Source organism: Macadamia integrifolia, unplaced genomic scaffold (genome assembly GCF_013358625.1).
Source record: "Macadamia integrifolia cultivar HAES 741 unplaced genomic scaffold, SCU_Mint_v3 scaffold986, whole genome shotgun sequence".
Classification (NCBI taxonomy): Eukaryota; Viridiplantae; Streptophyta; class Magnoliopsida; order Proteales; family Proteaceae; genus Macadamia; species Macadamia integrifolia.
In genome coordinates, this window is record NW_024870610.1 from 181,967 (window position 1) to 206,828 (window position 24,862).

The following is a 24,862-nucleotide window of genomic DNA, read 5'->3' on the forward strand; positions in this document are numbered from 1 at the left end:
ACCCACGTTTCTTCCCTTTTCCCCTCACATACCTTTTCTATACTCCAATCCCTAATGACCAAACTACCTCCTCCCTCTTCTACCATGGCCGAACCATCCCCACCTCCCACATCCCTATCTGGTGCTCATCATATGATATCTCTAAAGCTCACATCTAAGAACTATGTTTATTGGCACACACAGGTCGTACCCTATCTCACTGGCCAACGCCTCTTCGACTATGTCATAGGTGACAATTGTTGCCCTCAAGACCCTATTAAAGCCAAGGCATGGCATGAACAAGATGCTTTTATTATGAGCCTTCTCATCGCCTCTCTCTCTCTGAAGAGGCCTTTTCATTAGCAGTCGGACGGACCACTAGCAAAGAGATCTGGGATGCACTCCATGCTACATTCATTTCTCCGTCTACAACCAGGATTCTGTCTCTCAACGTCTCCCTTCAAAATCTGGTTCACAAACCAGATGAGACCATTACTCAGTTTCTCCATCGAGCCAAGCATCTCTCCGATGAGCTAGCAACTGCAGGGAAGCCCCTCCCATCAGAAGACTTTAACATTCACATCTTCCGGGCCCTAGGCCCTGACTATCAAGCCCTTGCATCCATTATGATGGCACAAAAGGAGCCCATCTCCTACACCGACATGCATGGTCTCCTTATGAGTCACGAGAAACTTCTCCACTCACGCCTTCCCATTGTTGATCCTACCATCGATGCATCAGCCCATGTCACTCACCAAGATCGTGGCCCTCCTTCCACTGGTGGTCATGGTACAAGCTCCTCCTGAGGTCGTGGTCGTAGCCATGCTAGTGGATTTGGTCGCTCTAATGCATTCGCTCACAATCCATGCACAATCTGTGGATGCACTAATCATCAGATAGGCACTTGCTACTACCACCCACAGGGACCTACCAAAGCCACCATTCTACCTACCCCTCCCGTCCCTACAATCGGCCACCACGTCAACCCAACGCCTACCATACTACACCCTTCCCTACCCCTCAACCCCCTACCATCACACCTCCACCCCATCACCCCACACCTCCACAATCCTTCACCACCTCTTGGATCCCTGTTACTGGAGCCACCCACCATTCCACCCCTGACTTAACCCAATTCTCCACCTATGATCCATACACAGGTAAGAACCAACTTGTGGTTGGTAATGGTAAGGGCCGTCCTATATCTCACATAGGCACTGCTTCCATCTCTTCTCCCTCTCGTTCCTTTTCCCTTTCTAATGTTTTACATGTTCCCACTCTCACTTGTTCTTTGTTATCTGTTCAGCAGTTTTGCCGTGACAATAATGTTTACTTTGAGTTTCACTCTTCTTTTTTCTCTGTTAAGGATCTGAAGACCAATCAAACCCTCTTCATTGGACATAGTAAGCATGGTCTCTATTCCGTTCCAGCGTCACCTTATGCCAATCTAGCCTCTGCCTCATCTTTCAGTTGCTGGCATCATTGTTTAGGGCACCCTCATGAACGTGTGCTTCGTCTTATGTTACCGGGTCATCAGCTCATGAAGTCTCCTTCTTTATGTTCTGCTTGCCAAATGGGCAAAGCTAGTAGATTGTCACTACGTGAAACTAGTACTCGTAGTTCCTCTCCTTTGGATTTGGTTTTTAGTGATGTATGGGGCCCCCACCCCACAGTTTCTTCAACTGGGAATCGTTATTTTGTTATATTTATTGATGACCATACTAAATATATTTGGTTTATTGCTTTAAAGTTGAAGTCTGATGTTTACTCTGCCTTTCGTACTTTTCAGGCCTTGGTGGAACGTTAGTTCTCTCGCTCCATCAAGGCCATTCAAACTGATTGGGGGGGGGGAGAATTCCGTACTCTCCCATCTTATTTTGCCAAGTTGGGCCTCCAACACAGGTTATCTTGCCCTCATACTCATGAGCAACAGGGAACAGTTGAACGTCGTAACAAGCACATTGTTAAAACTGGGATTACCCTACTATCCTATGCCGCTGTTCCCCAGGCTTACTGGGATTATGCCTTTGAAACTGCAGTCTTTCTCATCAATCGCATGCCCTCCTCTATCACAGGTAACAAATCCCCCCATCAGTTAATTACAGGCAATTCTTCGGACTATTCTTTTCTAAAAATCTTTGGATGCCTTTATTATCCATGGCTCCATCCTTACAATCATCACAAGGTTGAACCCCGTTCTGCCTCATGTGTTTTCTTAGGATATAGCCCTTCCCATCATGGTTATCATTGTATGGATCTCATCACCAGTCGTATCTACATATCTCGTCATGTCAGATTTGACGAATCTACCTTCCCATTTCACACTGCACCACCATCCTCATCAACCCAACCCCCTCCTACTACCCCTCCCCCGTGGGGCATTGCACCTAACATACCTACGCCTCAACCTCACCCTAGCCCTCTGCCTACCCTCCCAAATCCACCCATCCCTCTCCCTGGCACCCCTACCCAAACCACCCTCTCCCATATCCCCTCCTTTCTCACCTCACCTAACCCTAACCGGCCCTAACCCTGACTCCTCTACCACCCCACCCCGTCGCACCAGAACCCTACACGATCTCTATGCTAACCCCCTAACCCTCTCTATCACCACCTCACCTGACCCGGCTGAACCTACATGCTTCTCCCAGGCCCACAAGGTTCCTCATTGGCGTTCTGCTATGTCTGATGAATTTAATGCTTTATTACGTAATGGTACTTGGTCTCTTGTGTCTTACAGGGAAACTATGAATCTGGTTGGTTGCAAGTGGGTGTACCGCATCAAACGGAAGGCAGATGGCTCCCTTGAGCGCTATAAGGCCCGTTTAGTTGCTAAAGGATTTCATCAACAACCTGGTCTTGACTATCATGAGACCTTTAGCCCTGTCATCAAACCTACTACCATACGGACGGTCCTCTCCTTGGCCATATCTAACGGATGGGTTGTTCATCAGCTTGATGTTCAGAATGCATTCTTGCATGGTATTCTATCTGAGGAAGTCTACATGGCTCAACCCCAGGGTTTTGAAGATGCCCTGCGCCCTAATCATGTCTGTCGCCTCCACAAGTCCCTCTATGGGCTCAAACAGGCTCCTAGGGCTTGGTTTCACAGGTTAACTGAGTTCCTCACTCGCTCCGATTTTTGGTCATCCCAAACCGACACATCACTGTTTATCTACATGCAGGGCTCTGTTGTCACATATGTCCTTGTCTACGTCGATGACATCTTGGTTACAGGGAACCAACCAACTCATGTTCAGACTCTCCTTCATCAGCTTGCTTCAGAATTCTCTATCAAGGATCTTGGTTGTCTCAGCTTTTTCCTTAGTATTGAAGCCCTATATCGGTCTGATGGTGTCCTCCTCTCTCAACATTGGTACATCACTGATCTCCTCCAGAGGGCTGGCATGACTGACTGTAAGCCCGTCACTACTCCCATGGCCACCACCTTTGCAGCATCTTCGACAGGGGGTGTCCTTCTTTCGGACCCCACCAAATATTGCTCCATTGTCGGTGCTCTCCAATACATCACCCTCACCAGGCCTGATGTGGCTTATTAAGTGAACCTGTGCCTGTCAGTTTATGCATGCCCCCACTGAAGACCATTGGACACTAGTCAAACGGATTCTAGGCTATCTCCAAGGAACCAAGGATCATGGGTTGTTCATCTCCAAATCTAGGTCCCTCCAATTACAAGCATTCTCTGATGCTGACTGGGCTGGTGACAGTACGGATCGTAAATCCACAAGAGGCTATGCCATCTATATGGGTTATAATTTGATCTCCTGAGCCTCTAAGAAGCAGAAGACAGTTGCACGCTCCTCCTCCGAGTCTGAGTACAAAGCAGTGGCTGATGCCTGCGCCGAACTCACTTGGCTTCGCTCTCTCTTTGAGGAATTAGGGATCCCTGTTCCCATTGCACCCATTCTTTGGTGTGACAACATCGGGGCCACTTACCTTTCGGTCAATCCGGTCTTTCATGCTCGTACCAAGCATGTTGAAATTGACTTCCACTTCGTTCGTGATAAAGTCGCCTCCAAGGAACTTCAAGTGCAGTTCATTTCAACCCATGACTAGATAGATGATATCCTTACCAAAGCTCTCAGCTCTACACGGTTCTCCTTTCTACGGGACAAGCTATGGATTCGACCATTCAAATCCCCACCTTGAGGGGGTGTATCAGGACAGTTAGCGTCCCACTCGAACTCAACCTCTAGAGTCATACTCATACTCAACAACCTCTCCTACATTGTAGGCATTTTCAGTGAGCACAAACTCTAGAGACTACTTGCAGTCCAATACTACCTCATGAGACAGCAGAGTTGGAATAGGATCCCACATGTGATCATGGAGTTTGTCTATAACTCAATAACTGTAATCTCTATATAAGAGCACCATTGTACACTCATTAAAGTTAATACCAATAGGCCATTTCAACAACCGCAAACCCGGTTTTTCATTCTCGATCGAAACATATTGAGATCGATTTTCATTTTGTGAGAGATATGGTTGCTCGTCAACAGCTGGTTGTTTGTTATATTCCAACTTCTGATCAGGTGGCGGATGTTTTCACAAAAGGGTTGTCTAGACTTCGGTTTCAGTTTCTTAAAAACAAGCTTCATGTTGGTGAACCACCACTGCGCTTGTGGGGGCATGTTAGGCATAAACCACCGTAGTGTGTCTCATAGAGCTGTAGATACATATTATCAAAACTCATGTAACAATATGTAACAGCATGTAACAACTCACGTGAGTGTTAAGTACTAAGAAGTCTTAACCATCACCTCTAGATGGATATATATATATATATATGTAATCTCTTGATCTGTGAATATATGAAAAACAGTTATTCTACAAAATCATCATACCTTGGCTACTTTATGTGAAACAGAGGCTGGGAATAGGTAAGCAATGCCTATGATGTTTATAAGTTTACCAAAGAAAATGAAGAAAACAGGAACTGAAACTCCATGAATACAAGCACCAATGGATCCTATGAACATTAATATGTAATCCTGTAAGTCTGCAAACGCAAAAAGCTTCAGGAATGGAACTTTATGGATTTTCTGCTGCTTCTGTTCTTCTTCTTCTTCTTTTTCATCTTCTGAATCCTTCTTTTTCTCTTCTTTGGCATTGTCACAGAGCGCACCTTGGAAGCTCATCTTGGCAAGAGAGAGAGAGAGAGAGAGAGAAGTGGTTGACACTTAGAAGGGTTGTTTGAGAGTTACTAATTTCTGCAACTTGGTGGGCTGGAAGGGGCAGAGGACATTAAGTAGTGTGGCTAACAACAATGGTGACTCAGTTACGCAGGTGGAGAGCTGTGAACATTAAGTATTGAAGAGGAGAATATGATGGGTTCAATCTTGTGTTGCCACATTAATCCAGAAAATGAAATGTGGTTGAAAGGACAGATTTATGAGATGAGAAAAACAGGAAGGGTTGTGACTATTCTTACAGGTGAAGGAGAACTCTCGCCATTATTAAATATGAAAGATGAGGAGACGGTTGAGAGGGAAGGGGTTAGGCTGGAGACAGTAGTTTGCATTAAATGCTTTGTGGCTTTGGACTTTAGGCTCTCCGACCTTGATTAGGTTGGCAAGGAGTCATCTTGTGGAAAGTAACCTTGCCTAAATATAAAACTGACCTGTAAAATTAGGGATGTCAAACCCAACATTGACCCCAGAGAACTGATTAGGCCTAACTGCTTAAAGATCAGCCTGACCTACATCGATTATTAAATATGGCAGCCTTAGGCTCAACCTCAGGCTCATGCTTAAGCCCGACCCATTTATAAACAATTAGTACATGGTGTAAGGTGTAAACCTGACGGGAGCCCGACTGACTGATAGTACAGTAGTTTGCATTAAATACTTTGTGGGTTTGAGCTTTAGGCTCTCCAACACTATTCACTGTTGCTAGAGAGTTCATGGTCTAGAGTAATTCAATCATTAGTCTAACTCAATCAAATACCTTTCCATATGTTTACATATATGTATATTCATGTATATATGTGTATGCACGTTTTTTATACTCCAACCGCTATTTGGCAATCTTCCATATTTGTGGATGTTCAAATATATGTTTTTCATTGACTAACTTTAATAGGACTGAAACTTGATCTGAGCAAGGTACCTAGGGTTCCATTTGTCCATAAAATTTGGGTCTCATTTGATTTGCCATGTGGCAATCATTGACATTTAAAGTAAACATGTAGGAAAGGTTCCTACTCTGAAATGCGACCTGACTCCTTGTGACCCAATTTCTTACAATAGAAAAGGTTAAACAGCTCAACTTGAACATAACACGATAAAGAACTCACATGAACTGACAATGCTGCCTTCCTATGTATGGAACTATTCGGTCGCATCATATTTGTGTGTTTGTGTGTGTGTGTGTGTACCATGGGAAAAATTGGATGGTTCCAAAAGCATTTTAATACATATTTCATCATTTTATCAGTGTTGAGAAAGCATTTGCTCTTCGTAGCGCTCTCACTCATCAGTCACTTCCAACCATTCATTCCATTCTACTTTTCCTCATTCCTTGATTGAGCGTAGCGGGCTCCATTGTGACACTTAATAATATGGCAAGTGTACCAGACCTATCTAGGAGATCGATGAGGTGTCCCTACTAAGAATACAGCAAGTATTAGGAGGTTTGGGAGATCGGTGAGGGTGTGTAACAACTTTAGTTTTGTTAGGTTAATTGATAACCTCTAGCCTCCTTAACATTGCACAATGTTTCTTAAAACCTTGAAACCTATGGGCCCAAGAAGACAATATTGTGCCAAAGTTAATCAGGTCGAGGCATTGACTTCTAATGAAACCACCTATTATTAATTCCTCTCTTGGCTGAATAGAATGTTAGGCTTTTATTTGCTATGAAAATAGGGACTGGTCTCATCAACATGAAATGTCTCCAAGGTGGATCCCTTTCAACTAAAATGGTATCTTTTCCCCATAAAGTGGCAAATGAGCTCATTTTCATATACTATTGCATAGGAGTGTCAAGTGTCTACCAGTCGGTTTCGAATGGTTTCAGTTAGGCCACTACTTGCATCGACACTACTCGATTAGTAATCAATCGATGCTTGAGCCTAACATGTTTCGTAATTAGTTGGGCCGTTTTCGAGTTTCAACCAATTAGTTCAAATCAAGCCTACCAGTGCAGGCCAACTTTTGACAATGCTACTATAGTATAATGAAATAATATATTATTTAAAGATTTGTATGGATTTTTAGGTCAAACAACCTCACTTTCGCCATGGTTTACTCTCCAGAGACATTTTTATCATTGCACTTGTATGATCTTTAATGCCATGAGGACTGTGGGATAATCCTTAGGTCTAAATAATAGAACATTCTCTCAGTCTTGAATAAGTTCTCATTATCATCATCTAGACACCCCTTTAGAATGACAAAATAAGGTATTTACAGAATGCCCATCTTTGACTGAGACTATAAAGAAATGAAGAGTAAAAAAAAAAAAAAATGATCACTCTCAAATCATTGGGTAAGCAAACTTCTACTACCTTGCTTAAGAGAGTTAAAGCATAGCAAATGAAGAGTGTGAAATCCTACTCAAAATCATTAAATGCATGGTTAAAACGACGACAAGATCTTCTTAACTCAAAACCATCTGGTGTAAAACTCAAGCCACCAGCCTACAAAAACAAAATATAAGTCCATGGTTTTCACTTCTATGTAGATCCAAAATCCACAATCTTTCCTTTGTGCATAGCTTTTATCAATTTAATTTCTAGAATTCCCTTTGAAAAATGGATGAGTTTTCATTCTGATTTGGAAGATTCTATTTCAAGATCTAGGATTCGTCTAGGGCTTTTTCCCTATGTGGATCCTAAAACACTTTTTTTTTTTTTCACTTTATGTGGCCTACATTAGTTTTATTCAGTCATTCTATGGAATTTACCTTGAAAATGGTTGAAATGCCACTCTATGTGGAAAGATTTTTTTTTCAAGGGTTAGGATTGGTTGAGGGTTTATAATATTTTAGATTGCAGCTTTAAAATATGATTCAATTTTATTTATTTTTTTGTTACACAAAACTAATTATTAAGAAGTCATTAAAAGAGCATATCTTGTTTGATAGAATTAAAAGAGCATATCAAGTGCTCTAGGCTCCCCCACCATTGAAAGGTCTAAGAAAGGTCATCATAAAATACACAACTTTATCTTACTTTGCGAAGAGACTATTTTTTACTCAAAATCATGACCACTATCTCATATAGAAAATCATTCATGCAAATTAAAAATAAATAAACAAATCATTACATGAGATCTCATTAAGATGGGTACTTTTTTTGGGGCTACCACATTAAGATGGATACAAATATCTCTTCCTTGAATACAAACTATGCTTTTCTGACCGTGATAAATTTTTATTTTAGGGGGTCATGATGACGGTGACATGGAAACAACCAAGCTATGACTATGAATTAATTATTTTACAAAAAAAAATAAGAATTAATTATATATGATTTATGAAAGGGAACAGTATGTACCAGGCAGGTGCACTGTCCAAATCTATGTAGAAACTATAGAGAACGGATTAGGTCCATGTACGAGAATGTATGAGAACGACTCTGGTCCATGGATTTAGAATCAATTTTCTCTCTCTTCATTTAATATATTCTAAATCCACAGACCATGTTCTCGTACGTGAACCTGATCCGTTCACGAAACTATAGACTATAGACCCATATGGTACCTTTTTTTCCTACCCCAGTGATATGTAATTTTTTCCCTTTCTTCTTCGTGAGTGTGCCATCATAGTCCTTGTCAGTTCTCCAGGAGGCAACAGTGACGACGATGCCATTGATTGCGACAACGACAACCCAACTACCTCCATGTGTTTCCCCTGACCATCCCTGACTTCACCATCCCCACCGTCACCATCCTCATCACCACCTCCCTCATCTCCGCCATAACTGTACCCATCATCACCTCCGCAGATTCCATCAACACCTCCTTCACATCGGCCAAAACCATCAGTCTCACATCCTCCACTATCTCCTTTGCAGCAGATTGCTCTAGCAGTAGCATCATTGACTAGATCTATAATCTTGGTATAGATCTCTAGCCGATCTGCTCTCCTTTACACCCCCACCATATTGTTGAAGTTATAAGTTTCAAAATAACTAATCTCTTCCTTTATTCAAGTTCTTTGGTACTAGTAAAAGCATGTGAGCTAAATTTTAGTCCTACATTGAAAACTTAAAAAAGTTTCTTTGGGTATACATATAGGAATTAGTCTTTAAGGAACATAGGGTTCCTTAGAGAGAAGTCTCTCCACTCTCTCACCTGTGGGGGTTGTCAGGGTGCTTTTTTAATTACACACCTGCGTGCCGAGTAGAGTCGGACTGTAGGTACGTGTATGTGCATGTCAATACATGCATACATGTATAGTATGAAAGGACACACCCATACATATATGTACAGGTACATACACTGACACCTATAGAGAACAGATACACTCTATGTATGAAGGAACACATCCCTTTATATATATATATATATAATATATAGTACCTGTAGACTTACAGGTACGTTTGGGCCTATTAATACCCACTATCTACATGCCAGAATTACATACAAAATCCAGATAGAATGTCTGTCTTGTCTTGTACACTCTAGCAAAGTTAGTAATATTTTTTTTTCTTGCTCCATTCTTTCAATCATGATTTGCTTGTGACGTATAGGAAACTATTGACCAATGACCATACTCAAGCCATCCTCCCCTTATAAACCCCTCAGCCCTTGGTAAAGTAGTTGTTCAATTTTTGAAATCTGTTCTCTACCACCAAGATTTGGATTTATCTATTTAGGAAACAAAGATTTGACCAAAAGTGGAAACACCAAAAAGGGTTTTATTATATAATAGACACGGAGAGAGATTTAGTTTTTGGAACCTCATCTCTTCTTTCCCACATTTTCTCTCTTCCTTTCTTTTCTCCTTTGTGAGTGAGTGTGAAGGAGAAAACTTTAACGGTGGATTGCTCTTCTCCAATTGAACGTGGATCATAGTTTCAAAGTATTGCGATCGATCTCTACGGTTGTTCAAGTGTGGAAAAATTATTTTCTTGAGGAGGAACTTCGATTACGGTTCTGAGGTAAATCGTTTCGTTCTCATGTAGTTAATTTTTATATAGTGACTTCGCATAGAAAAGATCCCAATCTGATCCCTTCTGATGCACGATTGGGTTTTCATCAACATGGCTCATAAGACTACTCGAACACATGAGCTCATAAGAGAGTTTCTCTTTGGAGCTATAAGACCATGGCTTCATTACTTCCCAAGATGACCTCAACCAACCAGCACATCTTCTTCTTTGTAGTGCTTTCTTCACCTTCAACCATATAGCCACCTTTGAGTTAAGAAAAAAAAAAAGCCAATGCCCCTAGACAGTGTGGGCTACTACAATGTTTAGCCTTATGGTACACACCCCATTCAGCCTATCTGGGTATGTTAGCAATATCACAACTTGTATCTCTTCAATATTTTGCTCGTTGAAGGGTTTAACATCTCAATGGACCTCATCACTACAACTAGCCATCGTCATCACTGTCGTTGTTGCTGTCGTTGTTAGATCGATGTACCACTGACATCAACGGCCAATGTCCAGCCCAGTTGAGGGCCCTCAGAGGATATAACAATACATGTATTATGTTCAAGATGTATACATATTATTGCAATTCAAGTAATTGGGGGCCCAATAACTACTCTCAGTTCTTCAAGAGTAGATGCAAAATGCATAAAGCTACCCTAAGATGATAAGACCAGCACATGATTCACTTGCCCTTCTGGTGGGGTACTAATTATAGGGTTGTGTTTTGTTCTTGAAGCGTTTAGTTTCAATAAGAAACTTTTATAAAGTCCTGTGAAAAATGTGCCTATAACATAAAATGAAGAACAATTTTGTGGTATTTGAGCACAAAATGAGTTAAGCCAATGTTTCAACCAAGGGGGCAGCCAAGTTGGTAAGGACCTTTACCTCAAGATGCGTGTGGTTTTGAGTTTGGCTCCTCTTACTTCCTTGGGGCCACTCACACAGAGGTGCTTAGTGCTCTTCATTAATTTCAGTGAAAGTTGAATGATTCTCATTCAACACCGATATGACCCGATGTATATGATTGTGGGGTCAATATGGGCCCTCAGGACTAGTCAAGCCGAAGGCCTGTATAACTGTCATTAGAAAAAAAAAAAAAAAAAAAAAAAGGTTTTTTTTTTGTGCAATTCCAAATGTGAAGTAATCCTTCATATCTTATTAGTGAAATTGAATATTTGAAATTCAGTATATCCTTAAAAGCTTTAGAAAGCTCGCTCATCATCTACATATAAGCTAGAGTCTAGACTGGATCCATTTGTAGAGCTTGAATGATCCAAATAGGATTTCATATCTCTCTTTGAGGAAGATGAAGGATAGGGGATAATGAGGGAGAGGGTAGTAGTATCGAGTTTGGGTTCAAGTAGTAGTGTTGGTTGTCGGGTAAAGTGGGGTAGTGGTTGTGGTTTTTGGGTTGTAGATCTCCTAACTGTTGGGTAAGAATGTGCCATGTATCACACACACACGCATAGCTCATTGGGTGATCTTCTTATTGGAGAGAGGTGCTCGATTTAGTATCTTCGAAAAAAATACTAAAACCCCATAGAAGTTTGTAAATTCTAGGATGGTGTGGTAAATTTTCTTGCCTCGGAAAAAACTTTCTTGTACTGAAAATAATTAGGGGAATTTACTATTGCTCCCCTACACTAGGCCTATATTTACTAAAACTATCATACCTTTTACTTTCTTTCTGATACTCTCCTGCATTTGAACTTTTACATCTGTTTCTTCCTTACTCTTTTCAAGATACTCCTCCTTTTCACATGTAACATATAAAACTTTTTTTAAATTGATTGGTTCAAAGCATGCTTTTATTAATCCGAGAAAATAACCAACTAGCTTGTCCTTCCATTATTACTTGGTTCAAATGTTGCTTTGTTGGCTGAAACTTAAATTCCTCCTTGGCTCCTATATCATTATTATTATTATTATTATTATTATTATTATTGTTATTATTATTTTGATTTTTCTTTAAATGCATTAGTATTGAGTCACTTAAAGATATTGTTTATTTATTATTATTATTATTATTATTATTATTATTATTATTATTATTTTAATTTGTCTCATCCAATCGTCGAGGATATTATTTATTTATTATTTTTTTTTTGTCTCATCCATCATCACGAGTTTAGTAATCTATTTTTTTTGTATCGGTATTGGATTGGAATCCTTCTCAGCCGATACTAATTCAGATTGATATCGATCTCAATGTTATATATCCCGTTAAGATTGCTACACATGGTTTTAGGGATTAAAAAAATAATAAAAGTATTGGATCTGTATCGTTCTCAACCAATACAAATACGGATCACTTAATTTGGACAATCTAATACCAACTACCTGAACCATGCCCTTCATTTGTCTCCTTCCATAGTATCATTTTGGAACCAATCATTTTGAATAAGTTTAATAAGGTACAGTTGAAAAGGAGGGGTAATCTGGGTATTTAAAAAGAGCTGGGGAGAAAGAGATGTAAAAGGTACAACCAGAGCCTATTACACACTACATCCAAAAATTTCCATTAATGAAACATGTAAATCCATTATAAAATAAAAAATACACATGTCCGATGAAATGGTTGCTGCTATCTGTTCCAATAACGAATCATTGATTTAACTGAATAACTAAATAAAATAGATAGACCTTTCTCTTCATCTCAGGTCAATGGATCTTCTCAATTGGGAAGAAAAAAGTAAAAAGTAGAGGAGTTTTAGTAAATATAGGCCAAGTGTAAGGGAGTGAGATAGTACATTCCCCAAATAATTACTTATAGGGAAGAAGAACTCTACCTGATCGCATTGCCCCTACACCAACATTGTGGGGGCTAATGAGAGAGCATACAAGAACATCAACAAGGGGTAATGGAATTTTTGTATTTCATAGAGGTGTGGTAGTCATTTCCCCCCCCCTCCCTATGTGTTTAAGCATAAGAGCCATTCCCCCTCTATTTTAAATAAAATTCTACCATATCATAAAACTTCCTAAGAAAAAATTTGAGAGTCAACCACAAATGGTATACTAACACCCTCCCTCTCTCCTCATATGATATGACCTCTTTCCTATGAACAAAATGTTTTAACAATCTTCATTGGCATGCTCCCCTTTTATGCCGCTTGCTTTAAGAGTCCACTCCCAACTTTTTTGTTGGACATTACATCACTTTCTAACCTAACAATCTCAATGATCTTTGTATTGTGAATGTGATGTGATAATCTACAAATCAAGGTTAGCCATCAAAAAATAAATAAATAAATAAATAATCATGGTATTGATGGGGTGAGCGTTGGATTATGAAACAAATGTCCCTAGAGTGGAAGTGGGTCCATGCTTTAATCTCGATCAGATGCTTTAGTTTTGACCTCGCTGATACTCCATAAAATCACATCGTCAATAGATGTAGGACACGTGGCATTCAAAAATGTCAACACATCTGATCGAGATTATCCTAGAGTGGAAGTCTAATCTCGATCAGATGCTTTAATCTCGATCAGATGCTTTAGTTTTGACCTCGCTGATACTCCATAAAATCACATCGTCAATAGATGTAGGACACGTGGCATTCAAAAATGTCAACTACAGACAAAGGACTCTTCACCAAACCCACAAGGACAGATAAGACATTTCAAGATTTTATTAGGATTAGGGCTTCATTACATTTACCTTATAAAAGAGAAAATATCTCTCTCTCTCTCTCTCTCTCTCTCTCTCCACTACTCCCAATCTTTATTATTGTTTGAAGACTGACTTAGGCATTAAAGTCTCAAGGCCGGAGCACCCCTTTGACTCCTTGTTTTTTTACAGGTCTTTCCCAGAGCCAACCATCGGATTTCTATCACAAGAATCACAAAACCCCAGCTTGAAACAAGATCCAATAAGTTTATATTGGCTTTGGATCGGTTTGTTTTTGGTTGAATCGGCTCAGTTTTGTTGGTTGGGGTTGGGTTTTGGCACCACTACATTCTTTACCCACCAACAAAAGCAAGAGTGTTTCCATTTTTTGAAACTTTAGTCATGCGTGATTAATTATTTACTAATAGAAGTAGAAAGCTAGAGAAAAGTAGACCACAAGGAGATGCCATGAGCGAAGATTCCAATTCTCCCCTTTTTTATTTTTTATTTTTTAAAGGAACTGCAAGACTGTATAGAGCATCGTTTCTTACCCTGTTTAACAATCTCCATTTCATTATAAAATGCAAAGAACCTGAAGATGAAGAAACAATTAAAGAGATAAATGGGTTCTCTGGTTTTCTGGGTTCTTCTCTTGGGTTCTCTTCTTCCACCCAGGCCTCTCTTGTCTTCCTCTAATGGCCTTTCTGTAAATTTCTACGGAAACACATGCCCAAATGTGGAAAACTTCATCTGGAATGCTTTGGTAGAGAAGATGAGAGAACCCAACAAGCCAAACATTACTCTCCCTGGCACTCTCCGCCTCTTCTTCCATGATTGTTTCGTTGAGGTCTCTTTCTCTCTCTCATGAAACTTTTAAAATTTCTAATCTACCCTGTGTTATGTTACTGTACTACATTGCTTATTCTACAGGGTTGCGACGGCTCGGTTTTGATCACATCTACAGCGAATGATGCGGAGAGATACGCTGATATTAACAAGTCTTTGCCTCCAGATGGATTCGATATTGTGATCCGGGCAAAGAAGGCTGTCGAAGCAGCGTGTCCCGGCGTGGTTTCCTGCGCTGACATCCTTGCCATTCTAGCCCGTGATGTTGTCTACTATGTAAGCTGATCATGTGGTCATTATTTAATCATTTAGTTTATTAAATCTAGCTACCCTACACCTGATTCCAGAGAGATAAACATAATCAGACCAGCACAGACCGGGTTGATTATGAACGAAACAAACATCTTATGGGTAGGGGTGTGAGAATGGTGAAATCGAAATCAAACGAATGAAGAAATTTCAATTTTTATTTGGTTTGTAAATTGGGATGGTTTCAATTTCAGTCCTAGCTGAGTTTGCTTTACTATACAAATTTATATATAAAAAAAAAAAAAAATGATTTTTTTAAGAGTTTTCAATGCAGTTTGGTCTGGTTTATGAATAGTAGTAATTATCTCAAATCAAGAACAGCACAATAAGACTTCGATTCAGTCCAAATTAATTTAGTTCGATTTCATCAATTTTTATCGATTCAAACTAGGTTTTGACACCCTTTTCCATGGGGTTTGTGTTTTAAACACAGGCGAAGGGTCCATGGTGGCCAGTCGAGATGGGGAGGAGAGATGGAAGAATCTCCAAAGCTGCCCATGCTGCTGATCAAGTGCCAAGTGGCTACTCCAACTTGACAGATCTTATTGTAAGGTTCCAATTCAAGGGACTATCTAAATTTGATCTTGTCACAGTTTCTGGGGCCCACAACCTTGGTAGCACCCATTGCATCGAATTTGCTGATCGTATTCGTCAACATGACCCTATATTGAATGAAACATTACGGGCGGGTCTCATAAAGGGGTGCCCATATCCGAAGATCGACCCGTTAGTTGTGATACCATTCCATGAACCGCCGTTTCAGTTTGATAACGAATATTACAAGAGCTTAATGCAGAACAAAGGACTGTTGACGTCTGATCAAGCCTTGTTTTCCGGCGGTGACGAATATATTCGGGAAATGGTTTTGCGGTTTGCCGGAGATAAGGAGCTGTTTTTCAAATCCTTTGGTAATGCCATGCAGAGGTTGGGAGCTGTTGGAGTTAAAACTGGAACGGAAGGGGAGATTAGAAGGGAATGTACTAGCTTCAATTAATGGTGCAGAAGGTGAGACTTAGATTATTAATGGTGATAATATTTGTCTGTTTGGATATGGTGTAGTCAAAAAGTTTTCCTTCCCTAATTAGATAAGGGAGAATACCTTTTTCATTAGTGATGTGTGACCATGGGATGTGATATATTTTCATCAACAGATTTCCCGGGTGAATTTTAAAAATACCATTTCCTTGCATCATCTAATGGCCATAAGGCAATATTTTAGATTCCATTACCATATGGTAACCTCCTCACATTGGTTTCTGCCATAATGGTGTTTCAGAACACAAATCAATGGTGTATTAATTTCTCTTGTGGTTCGGATACCTTTTGAGTGGTGGGATCTCATATAAGGAGGGTAATTCCACTCCCCATATAGGGAGTTGATCTGGACTCCATAGCAAGGGATGGATCTTCTTTAACCAGGGGGGACTCGGTCTTATTTAGGAAAAAGTTATACCCAATAAGAATCATAAATGTTTTGGCCCTTGAAATATGAAATTCATATTATCTACCATTGTTCCACTACACCTTATGGATGCCATCCAAAATCATCGATCAAGGGGTTATCCCTTGAGTGTGGATGTGGGAAAACTTGGTCCTTTATATAAAATATGTTATTTTTAGTTGTTGTTTTTATAAGAAAAAAAAAGTTAACTTCCTTTTACCCATGAAAAAATATATAATGAAGAGATTGAAGGGAGGGAGAAGGGATTGACATCATCCGTCATCCTAACCCACCTAAAAAAGTGTCTTCTGTGTTTGAAATGTAACTTGTTAGTTCCCATAGTCATTTATGGTTTTTGAAAAAGGAAGCTAGACTAGGCGAAGAACAAGAGGTCTTAAACTTAAAACCTCCTAGGAGCTAGGCTCTTCTCGTCCTCATTCTTATACTCATTCCCTTACAAAAAAATTTCAAGCATTATACGATTACGGATGTTTGGCCAATGCATTATCCCTTGTAACACCATATTACTGCACTTCTCTTTTTAGTTTTTTCCTTCAAATGTCTAATGGCCTCATGCCAAAACGATATCTAATTTGATAACTAGTTTGTGTTGCAACGAAGACTATGGTTAATTTTCCTAGACTCATTAACCTAATGCTGAATTTGATTGCAAAGGAATTTAAGAAAAAGGAAGTGAAAATTCATTTTACTTTGTTTCCAAATCTTTTGAATATGAAAACTAAAATTAAAATTATATCTAAAAAATATCATTAAAAAATAAATTAGAGAGAGAAAGAAATAGGCACACCACCCATGTACGACAAGCTAACAAGTGATACCAATAGGGACACGGGATGGAGCATCATAGAAGAGGGGTAGGGAGGTCATTTTAAAGAGGAGAAGAGAGAGATAGACACAATGATGTTAGCTTACGGTGCACCAACGGTATGCCCAGTCTTTTTCCAATAAATTATCAAATAATTTATGTAATTAAATTAAATGATAATTACTAAAGTTGGCTGTTCGAAAATTTTCACTTCCCCAAAGTTTCCTTTCGAGCTTAATATTTTTCTTATTTTCTTTGAAATCAAGAAAAATCAACAATATTTTTACTGGGCTATTCTTCCAATAATGATTTGCTTGTGATGGATAGAACACTATGACTTTGTGACCACACCCAAGTCGCCCTCCCCTTATAAGACCCCCTTTGTGAACACAAGGCTACTCAAACATGAGCTCATAAGAAAGTTTCTCTTTGGAGCCCATGGCTTCATTACTTCCCAAAATGACCTCAACCAACCAGCTCTTCATATTCTTCTTTCTAGCTAGTGCTCTCTTCAGCTTCATGTTATTTTACTGTAGCCTGTCTCAATTTTAATGTAGAAAGTACTGGTGATTTTCATTTTTCCTAAAAATGAAGGTCCCCACTCACCGATGAGAGAGGCTTTGGCGGTTGTAAGGGGGCAAGTGGCCCAATACCCCAGGAGGTGTAGGGGGCAGAGACCTCTGACTAAAATTTTTTTGGATTTGTTTATATTGAGCGGAATTGTACTTTCAGGGATTAGGTTTTCTCTATGCAATGCGCAAGAAGCTATATAGAAGGGGTTATCTCATAAAGAGATGTCACGGATTGGGGTTTTGTAATTTCTTCATCGGAATAGTGGAAGCTCTGGTTATAGCTCAACCGTGGACGTACCTAATCTTGGGTGAACCACATAAATCCCCGACACAGTGTAAGCAACTGAATCAATGCCAAACCTAGACCATCAATGTGCTCGTTGGAAGAAAAAATGCCCAAATTTGGGACCAAAACCAAATGCAACTTCATTGCAAGTGGCCGTGGCCGGTGCCAAACAGGTGAATGTGGGCTCTTGCAATGTCTTGAACATGATACATGGATTGTTACCTCCTCAGTTGCTGTATTGTTTTAAAGCATACTAGGCTAAGTGTAAGAGGGTTGTACCATAGGCGAACACTACCTTAGCTTAGTGTGACAGCTTCGGCTTGAAGAGTCGGCGACGCCTAGGGGAAAAGGTTTTGGGGTCAAACCCTATCGTATGCGAGTATGTGTGGATAAATATATGTACGTAAAAGTAGGTTGTCATTGGCCAACGGCACATGACAAGACGGACGAATATTGTTACAATTCAGGGAATGGGAGGTCCACTAACTATTCTCAATTCTTCAAGAGTGGGTGCAAAGATGTTAAAAGTTACCTAAGATGCTCAGACCAGCAGGTACATTCACCTGATTTGGTGGGTACTGATTATAGGGTTGTGTGTTGTCTATGAAGCTCTAGAATTAATTCTTTAGTGGTATAGGCTGCGAACGTTCTAGTCCAACAAAGAAACTTTTCAATTGTTGGTTTTATTACCAAAAATAAATAAATAAATAAAGATAATCGTTGGTTTGATTATATTAAATTAAGTAGATGTAAAGTGTTCAAAAAAATGTGTCCCCACAACATAAAGAAAATGAAGAAATTTTCCCAAGGGCGGTGAATGGGTATTCATTCTCCGTGACGCTTGAGGTGGAGCGCAAGGGTATTGGAAAAGTATTTTGGAAAAAAATGCTAAAAAAATCTATAGGGGTTTGTGAATCCTAAGAATAGGATGGTCCGTGAAATGTTTTCTATGGGTGAAAAAAAATTTCTTCCTAATTATTTTGAGGGTAAAAGAAATATGGTCGAGTGACTCTGCACTAAACCATAGAGGAGGTGAAATGCCAATCCTTTGTTGATGCCCCTGTACACTCCCTCATTGGCCCTTGCCATGGAGAAGGGGCCACGTGACTGGGTATTATTCTTCTTCCCTTATTTAATTACTGAAAAAATAAACCTACCGTTCTAGTGCATGAAATGCTCAGACACAACAAATACGTAATGACCGAACTGCCCCCACCCACTACTCCCATTTGGCATCTGCATCTACAATCCATCATGTTTCTTTTGCCTTTTAAATAAAGTTCTACCCAATGGTAATACGTCTCATAGAAAAGTTTTTATAGCCAACTGAAATGGGTATACTAGTACCCTCCCTCTCTTTTCACATGAAATGACCTTCCTATGTATAAAATGTTTTGTCACTCTTCATTAATATGCTCCCAAATGCCGCTTGCTTTTCCTAACTTATTTTATTTGATTTTACTTCTCCACCTAAAATAAACCAAATAATCCCTAAGATCTTTGTAGTGTGACTGTGACAACCTACTAATCATGCAAAAGTTAAAATACCCTGTAATGGTATTGATGGAGTGACCGTTTGATTAGGAAATATAGTCCTTCAGAGTGGAAGTGGGTCCGACCTTGACCAACCCAAAAAACTACTAAGCGGGGCAAGCTCAATTGATGGCTGTCAATATCACCAAACCTCAAAGGCAAAACCAGCCTAAGCCAGCCCAGACTCTATATTTAGTTGATTTCCAACGCTCTTCATTTATGATACCCTGAATTTGTAAATGAACACGCCAAGTCCAGTTATGGATTTCTGGTTTGGAAATCAGACCGGCCAGCATATCAAACCGATTTAATTACAGCTGACCTTTTTATGGATTTGGTCTAAATGGACAAACCAGAACCTAGCTGCCCTTTCAAAACGATCAACATGGTGGTTCACAGGACCATTTAGGGTGGGTTCAACCCCGCAAACCATCTAGTCTGGATTTTATTACAATACAAACTGTTATTGTACCCGGCCTAGCATTGCTCTCGTTCTGTTAATCTAAGGGTTGGACCGGTTTTAATGTGAAAATGAGTGAAATCAAAAGATGCATCATTATTTCAGTGTCTTATTAGTTTAGTTTCAATCCCAGTCTGATTTGGTATCACAAAACACATCTCGAAACATGATCCAATAAGCGCATATAGGTTTTGGTTTTGATATGTTTTTGGTTAGTGATCGAAATTGAATCAAATCATTTACACTAAAACTGTAGAACCATTTATTAAATGGTTCAGTTTTCGTTTTAAAATTGCAACGGTGACTCAGTTTTGATTTTTAAATTTAAATTGCTGATGAACTGTTACACCGATTAAAATATGCATAGTTAGTTTTAAGTCATTCAATATTAAATTTACATATATTTCAATAAAAAAATTAAGTTTATATTAAAAAAACACATAAAGATAAACAGTTCAATTCAATGTTACAATTTACATCTACTTCATAAAAATTTTAAAGGTAAAGAAGTTGTGTACATAAAAAATTAGGAAAAATAAAAAAACCATTTAAAACTGTTTAAACCGAAACCGTTTATTAAATGATTCGATTTTGATTTCACCAAAAAAAATCTTGCACCGAACTGAATCAAACCATCTACATCAGAACCAAATCGATTAACACCCTTAGTTTCGGTCGATTCAGACTATTTTTTGACACCACCTACCCTTTACCTTCCAACAAAACAAGGGTATTTCAGTCTTTTGAAAAAAATTCTCCCTCTCTCTCTCTCTCTCTCTCTCTTTGAAAATTTAGTCATGGGTGATTAATTGTTAACTGACTCTCTCTCTCTTGTTGAAAATTTAGTCATGGGTGATTAATTGTTAACTGATAACAGTAGAAAGCTAGAGAATCGCAGACCATAAGGAGAAGCCAATAGTCAAGATTCCATTTCTCTTTTTTCTGGTTAAGGAACTGTAAGACTGTAGAGAATCGTTTCTTACTCTGTTTAACAATCCTCATTTCGTCAGGAAAAAGTTACACCATTGAGAATCATAAATATCTTGGCCCTTGTAGTTCGAAACTGATATTTTCTCCCATTGTTCCAATATACCTTATGATACTATTTAAACCTATCAATCAAGGGATTATCTCTTAACTTTGGATGCGCGAAAAGTTGATCCTATAGAATATGCTATTTTAAATTTATTTTGTTTATTTAAAAAAAAAAGGTTAGCTTCCTCTACCTATGAAAAAAAATATAATTAAGAGGTTGAAGGGAGGGAGAAAGGATTGACATCATCCGTCACCCTAACCCACCTAGAAAAAGTGCCTTTTGTGTTTGAAATGTTACTTACCAGTTCCCATAGTCATTTATGTTTTTGCAGGAGAAAAGGAGGGGGGGGGGGGGGGGTTGCCATTTCTAGACTAGATGAAGAACAACAGGTCTTAAACTTGAAACTTCATGGGGGCTATCCTCTTCTCGTCCCCATTCTAATACTAAATCCCTTATAAAAAATTTCAACCAGTTATTGATTATGGACGTTTGGTCAATGCTTATCCCTTGTAACACTATATTATTGCGCTTCTCTTTCTAGTTTCTTCCTTCAGAGGTCTAATGGTCTCACAGTAAAAAGAGACATAATCTGATAATTGGTTTATGTTGCAATCAAGCCTATGGTTGATTTTTCTAAACTCATTAACCTAGTGACTAAGTTTGATTGCAAAGGAATTTAAGTGGAAATGAAGTGAAAAATCATTTTACTTTGTATCTAAATCTTTTGAATTTAGAAACTAAAATTAAAATTATATTAAAAAAGTATCATTAAAAAATAAACTAGAGATAGAAAGAGATAGGTACACTGCCCATGCACGACAAGGTAGCAGGACATGGAATGGGGCATGACATTTTAAAGAGGGGAAGAGAGAGAGAGAGAGAGAGAATGGGTGTTAGCTTACAGCACAGTATGCACAATCTTTTTACAATAAATTATTAAATAATTTATATAGTCATATTAGATAACAATTATTAAAGTTGCATGTTTAAAAATTTTCACTCCCTCAAAGCTTCCTTTCAGGTTTAATAACTTTCTTATCTTTTTTGACGTCAAGAAAAATCAATAATTTTTTTTTGCGCCCCATTTTTCCCATAATGATTTGCTTGTGATGCATGGAGCACTATGACTGGTGACCACATCCAAGTCGCCCTCCCTTAAACCCCCCCTCTCTGAATCACAAGACTAATCCAACATATGAGCTCATAAGAAAGTTTCTTTTTGGAGCTATAAGCCCAGGTTTCTATACTTCCCAAAATGACCTCAACCAACCAGCCCTCCATCTTCTTTCTAGTGCTTTTTCCACCTTCAGTGTTATTAGTGAAGTCTGATCTCAGTTTTAATCCAGAAAATGTTGGTATTTTTTTTTTTTTAATAATAAAGGTTCCGCTCACCAATAAGAGAGGCCTGCAGGGTTGCAAGGGGGTAGAGACCTCCAACCGATTTTCTTTTTTTTTTTTTATTCGTTTATATTGAGCATAATTGAATTTTTGGGGATTAGGATTTCTCTCTGTAATGCGCAATACGCTATACAAAAGGGCTATCTCATAAAGAGATGTCAAGGGCTATCAATATAGCTTGTTGAAAATTTTGTCATGGGTGATTAATTGTTAACTGATAAAAATAGAAAGCTAGAGAAACGCAAACCATAAGGAGAAGCCAACAGTGAAGATTCCATTTCTCTTTTTTCTGGTTAAGGAACTGCAAGACTGTAGAGAATCGTTTCTTACTGTTTAACAATCCCCATTTCGTTATAAAAAGCACAGAACCTGGAGAAGAAGAAGCAATTAAAGAGACAAGTGAAATGGGTTCTCTGGTTTTCTGGGTTCTTCTCTTGGGTTCTCTGCTTCCACCCAGACCTCTCTTGTCTTCCTCTAATGGCCTTTCTGAAAATTTCTATGCAAACACATGCCCAAATGTGGAAACCTTCATCTGGAATGCTTTAGTAGAGAAGTTGAAAGAACCCTTCAGGCCTACTCTCCCTGGCACTCTTCGCCTCTTCTTCCATGACTGCTTCGTTGAGGTCGGTCTCTCTCTCTCTCTAAACTTTTCAAATTCCAAACTACTATTTACTATGTTACTGTACCATGCCTATTTTACAGGGTTGCGACGGCTCGGTGTTCATCTCATCTAAAGCATATGATGCAGAAAGAGATGCTGAAATTAACCTTTCTTTGATCCCAGATGGTTTCGAAGTTGTTAACCTGGCAAAGAAAGCTGTTGAAGCAGCATGTCCCGGGCCATTCTAGCCCGTGATGTTGTCTACTATGTAAGTTAATCATATTGAACCATTTAGTTTATTTTGGTTTAATCTAGGTTATTTTGGTTCAATTCAGTCTGTTTTACTAGTTTAAACTAGGTTTTACCACCCTTACTTATGGGCTTTGTGTATTAAACAACGCAGGCAAACGGTCCATGGTGGCCGGTTGAGAAGGGGAGGAGAGATGGAAGGAATTCCAAGGCTGCCAACGCAGCTGCCCAGTTGCCAAGTGGCAACTCCAACTTGACTGATCTTATTGAAATGTTCCAATCAAAGGGACTGGGTTATGATAAAATTCGATGAAACGCCGTTTCAGTTTGATAACTTGTACTACAAGCGCTTGATGCAGCTCAGAGGACTACTGACGTCCGATCAAGAGCTGTTTTCCGGCGGCGACGAATATATCCGGTCAATTGTTTCGCGGTTTGCCGAAGACCAGGAGCTGTTTTTCAAGTCCTTTGGTAGTGCCATGAAGAGGTTGGGAGCTGTTGGGGTTAAAACTGGAACTGAAGGGGAGATTAGAAAGGACTGTATTAGGTTCAATTCATTCTTCTTGTCTGTTATGGGTAGGGAGTGGTTGAGTTGTAGTGGATGACGTGTGTAGTTGCGTGAGTTATGTATGGTTGCATGTGGTTATATAAGTTACATATAGTTATGGAGGTATGGGTTACATGGGTTGTGTGGGTCACGTGATATTAGATAGTGTTATCGCAAGTGTTGTACGTTACCCAAACTGTTCTTGAGTAATTGTTAATTGTTATTTAATAGAAGTCCTACAGTATCGGGAGGTATCTTTGAACCCGACAACAACCTTGTTATTCCGAGGAGGGCGCCTCAATACGTCCAACTTATCTCTTGATTTTTTGTTTTAATTCCCTGACTTATTCAAGATAAGTACGTCACAATAAAGGAAGAATTCTCCTTCATATGTATTAGCTTGGCATCAGAGCTTGGCAATGGATCAACGGGTGGACAAATTGGAAGGCAAGGTAAGCACATTGAATGAAGGGCAGTAGCAAATTATCTCTAAGCTCGAAGGAAAAGAACAAGTTCTTATAAAATTAAGTGAGTTCATTAAGAGGCTGAATCTTCATTCAATGCATGTCGACCCTGAAATTGGTGAGTCCTCGCGGGTAGCGTCTCAAAACCCAGAAGTTCAACCCAATTTTCAACCTCACACCCTTCGACCTGCCAATTCCCAGCAAACTGTGGCACCAAAGCTTGTTAAGCTTGACTTTCCCCGGTTTAATGGCACCGAATAGACCACTAGTTGGACCTGCGGAGTGGAACAGTTTTTTCAATTCCACCAAACTCCAGAAGAGGAACGAGTTGCTCTCGCTTCTTTCCACCTTGAAGGAGATGCCCAATTGTGGTTCCAATTGTTCAAGCAAGGAGGAGAAGAACTGAGTTGGCCATTATTCTGTGAAGGAGTGCACGCTCGCTTTGGGCCCAATCAGTTTCAAGACTTCTTTGGTGAATTGGCTAAGTTACAACAAATGGGTAGCCTACGAGACTACCAATTGCAATTTGAAAAGCTCTTTGTCAAGGTAGGCCATCTTTCACCTAAACGGCAAATCAGTT

At 39.3% G+C, this 24,862-nt stretch overlaps 3 protein-coding genes and 1 long non-coding RNA gene across 4 annotated transcripts in view; 2 read left to right on the forward strand and 2 right to left on the reverse strand.

Moving 5' to 3' along the window:
• LOC122070722 (ABC transporter B family member 2-like) overlaps positions 1-5,418 on the reverse strand; it is a 35,358-nt gene extending 29,940 nt beyond the window's left edge. Inside the window, exon 1 of the mRNA XM_042634928.1 lies at positions 4,848-5,418. Within this exon, the coding sequence (XP_042490862.1) occupies positions 4,848-5,141 (294 nt within the window). The 5' untranslated portion in view covers positions 5,142-5,418. The remainder of the gene's footprint in view (positions 1-4,847) is intronic.
• LOC122070719 (L-type lectin-domain containing receptor kinase IV.2-like) overlaps positions 1-9,041 on the reverse strand; it is a 19,069-nt gene extending 10,028 nt beyond the window's left edge. Inside the window, exon 1 of the mRNA XM_042634926.1 lies at positions 8,842-9,041. Coding sequence (XP_042490860.1) covers positions 8,842-9,041 — 200 coding nt within the window. The remainder of the gene's footprint in view (positions 1-8,841) is intronic.
• Positions 9,042-14,314: 5,273 nt separating this feature from the next.
• On the forward strand, positions 14,315-16,058 carry LOC122070724 (peroxidase 55-like). The gene is made up of 3 exons (XM_042634929.1): positions 14,315-14,561; positions 14,645-14,836; positions 15,303-16,058. The coding sequence occupies exons 1-3, from the start codon at positions 14,337-14,339 to the stop codon at positions 15,861-15,863; spliced, it is 978 nt and encodes a 325-aa protein (XP_042490863.1). The 5' UTR covers positions 14,315-14,336; the 3' UTR covers positions 15,864-16,058.
• A 6,723-nt stretch (positions 16,059-22,781) lies between these two features.
• LOC122070726 lies at positions 22,782-24,085 on the forward strand. The gene is made up of 3 exons (XR_006137944.1): positions 22,782-23,044; positions 23,124-23,290; positions 23,426-24,085. It is a non-coding gene; the product is annotated as an uncharacterized LOC122070726 (long non-coding RNA).
• Positions 24,086-24,862: the final 777 nt, after the last annotated feature.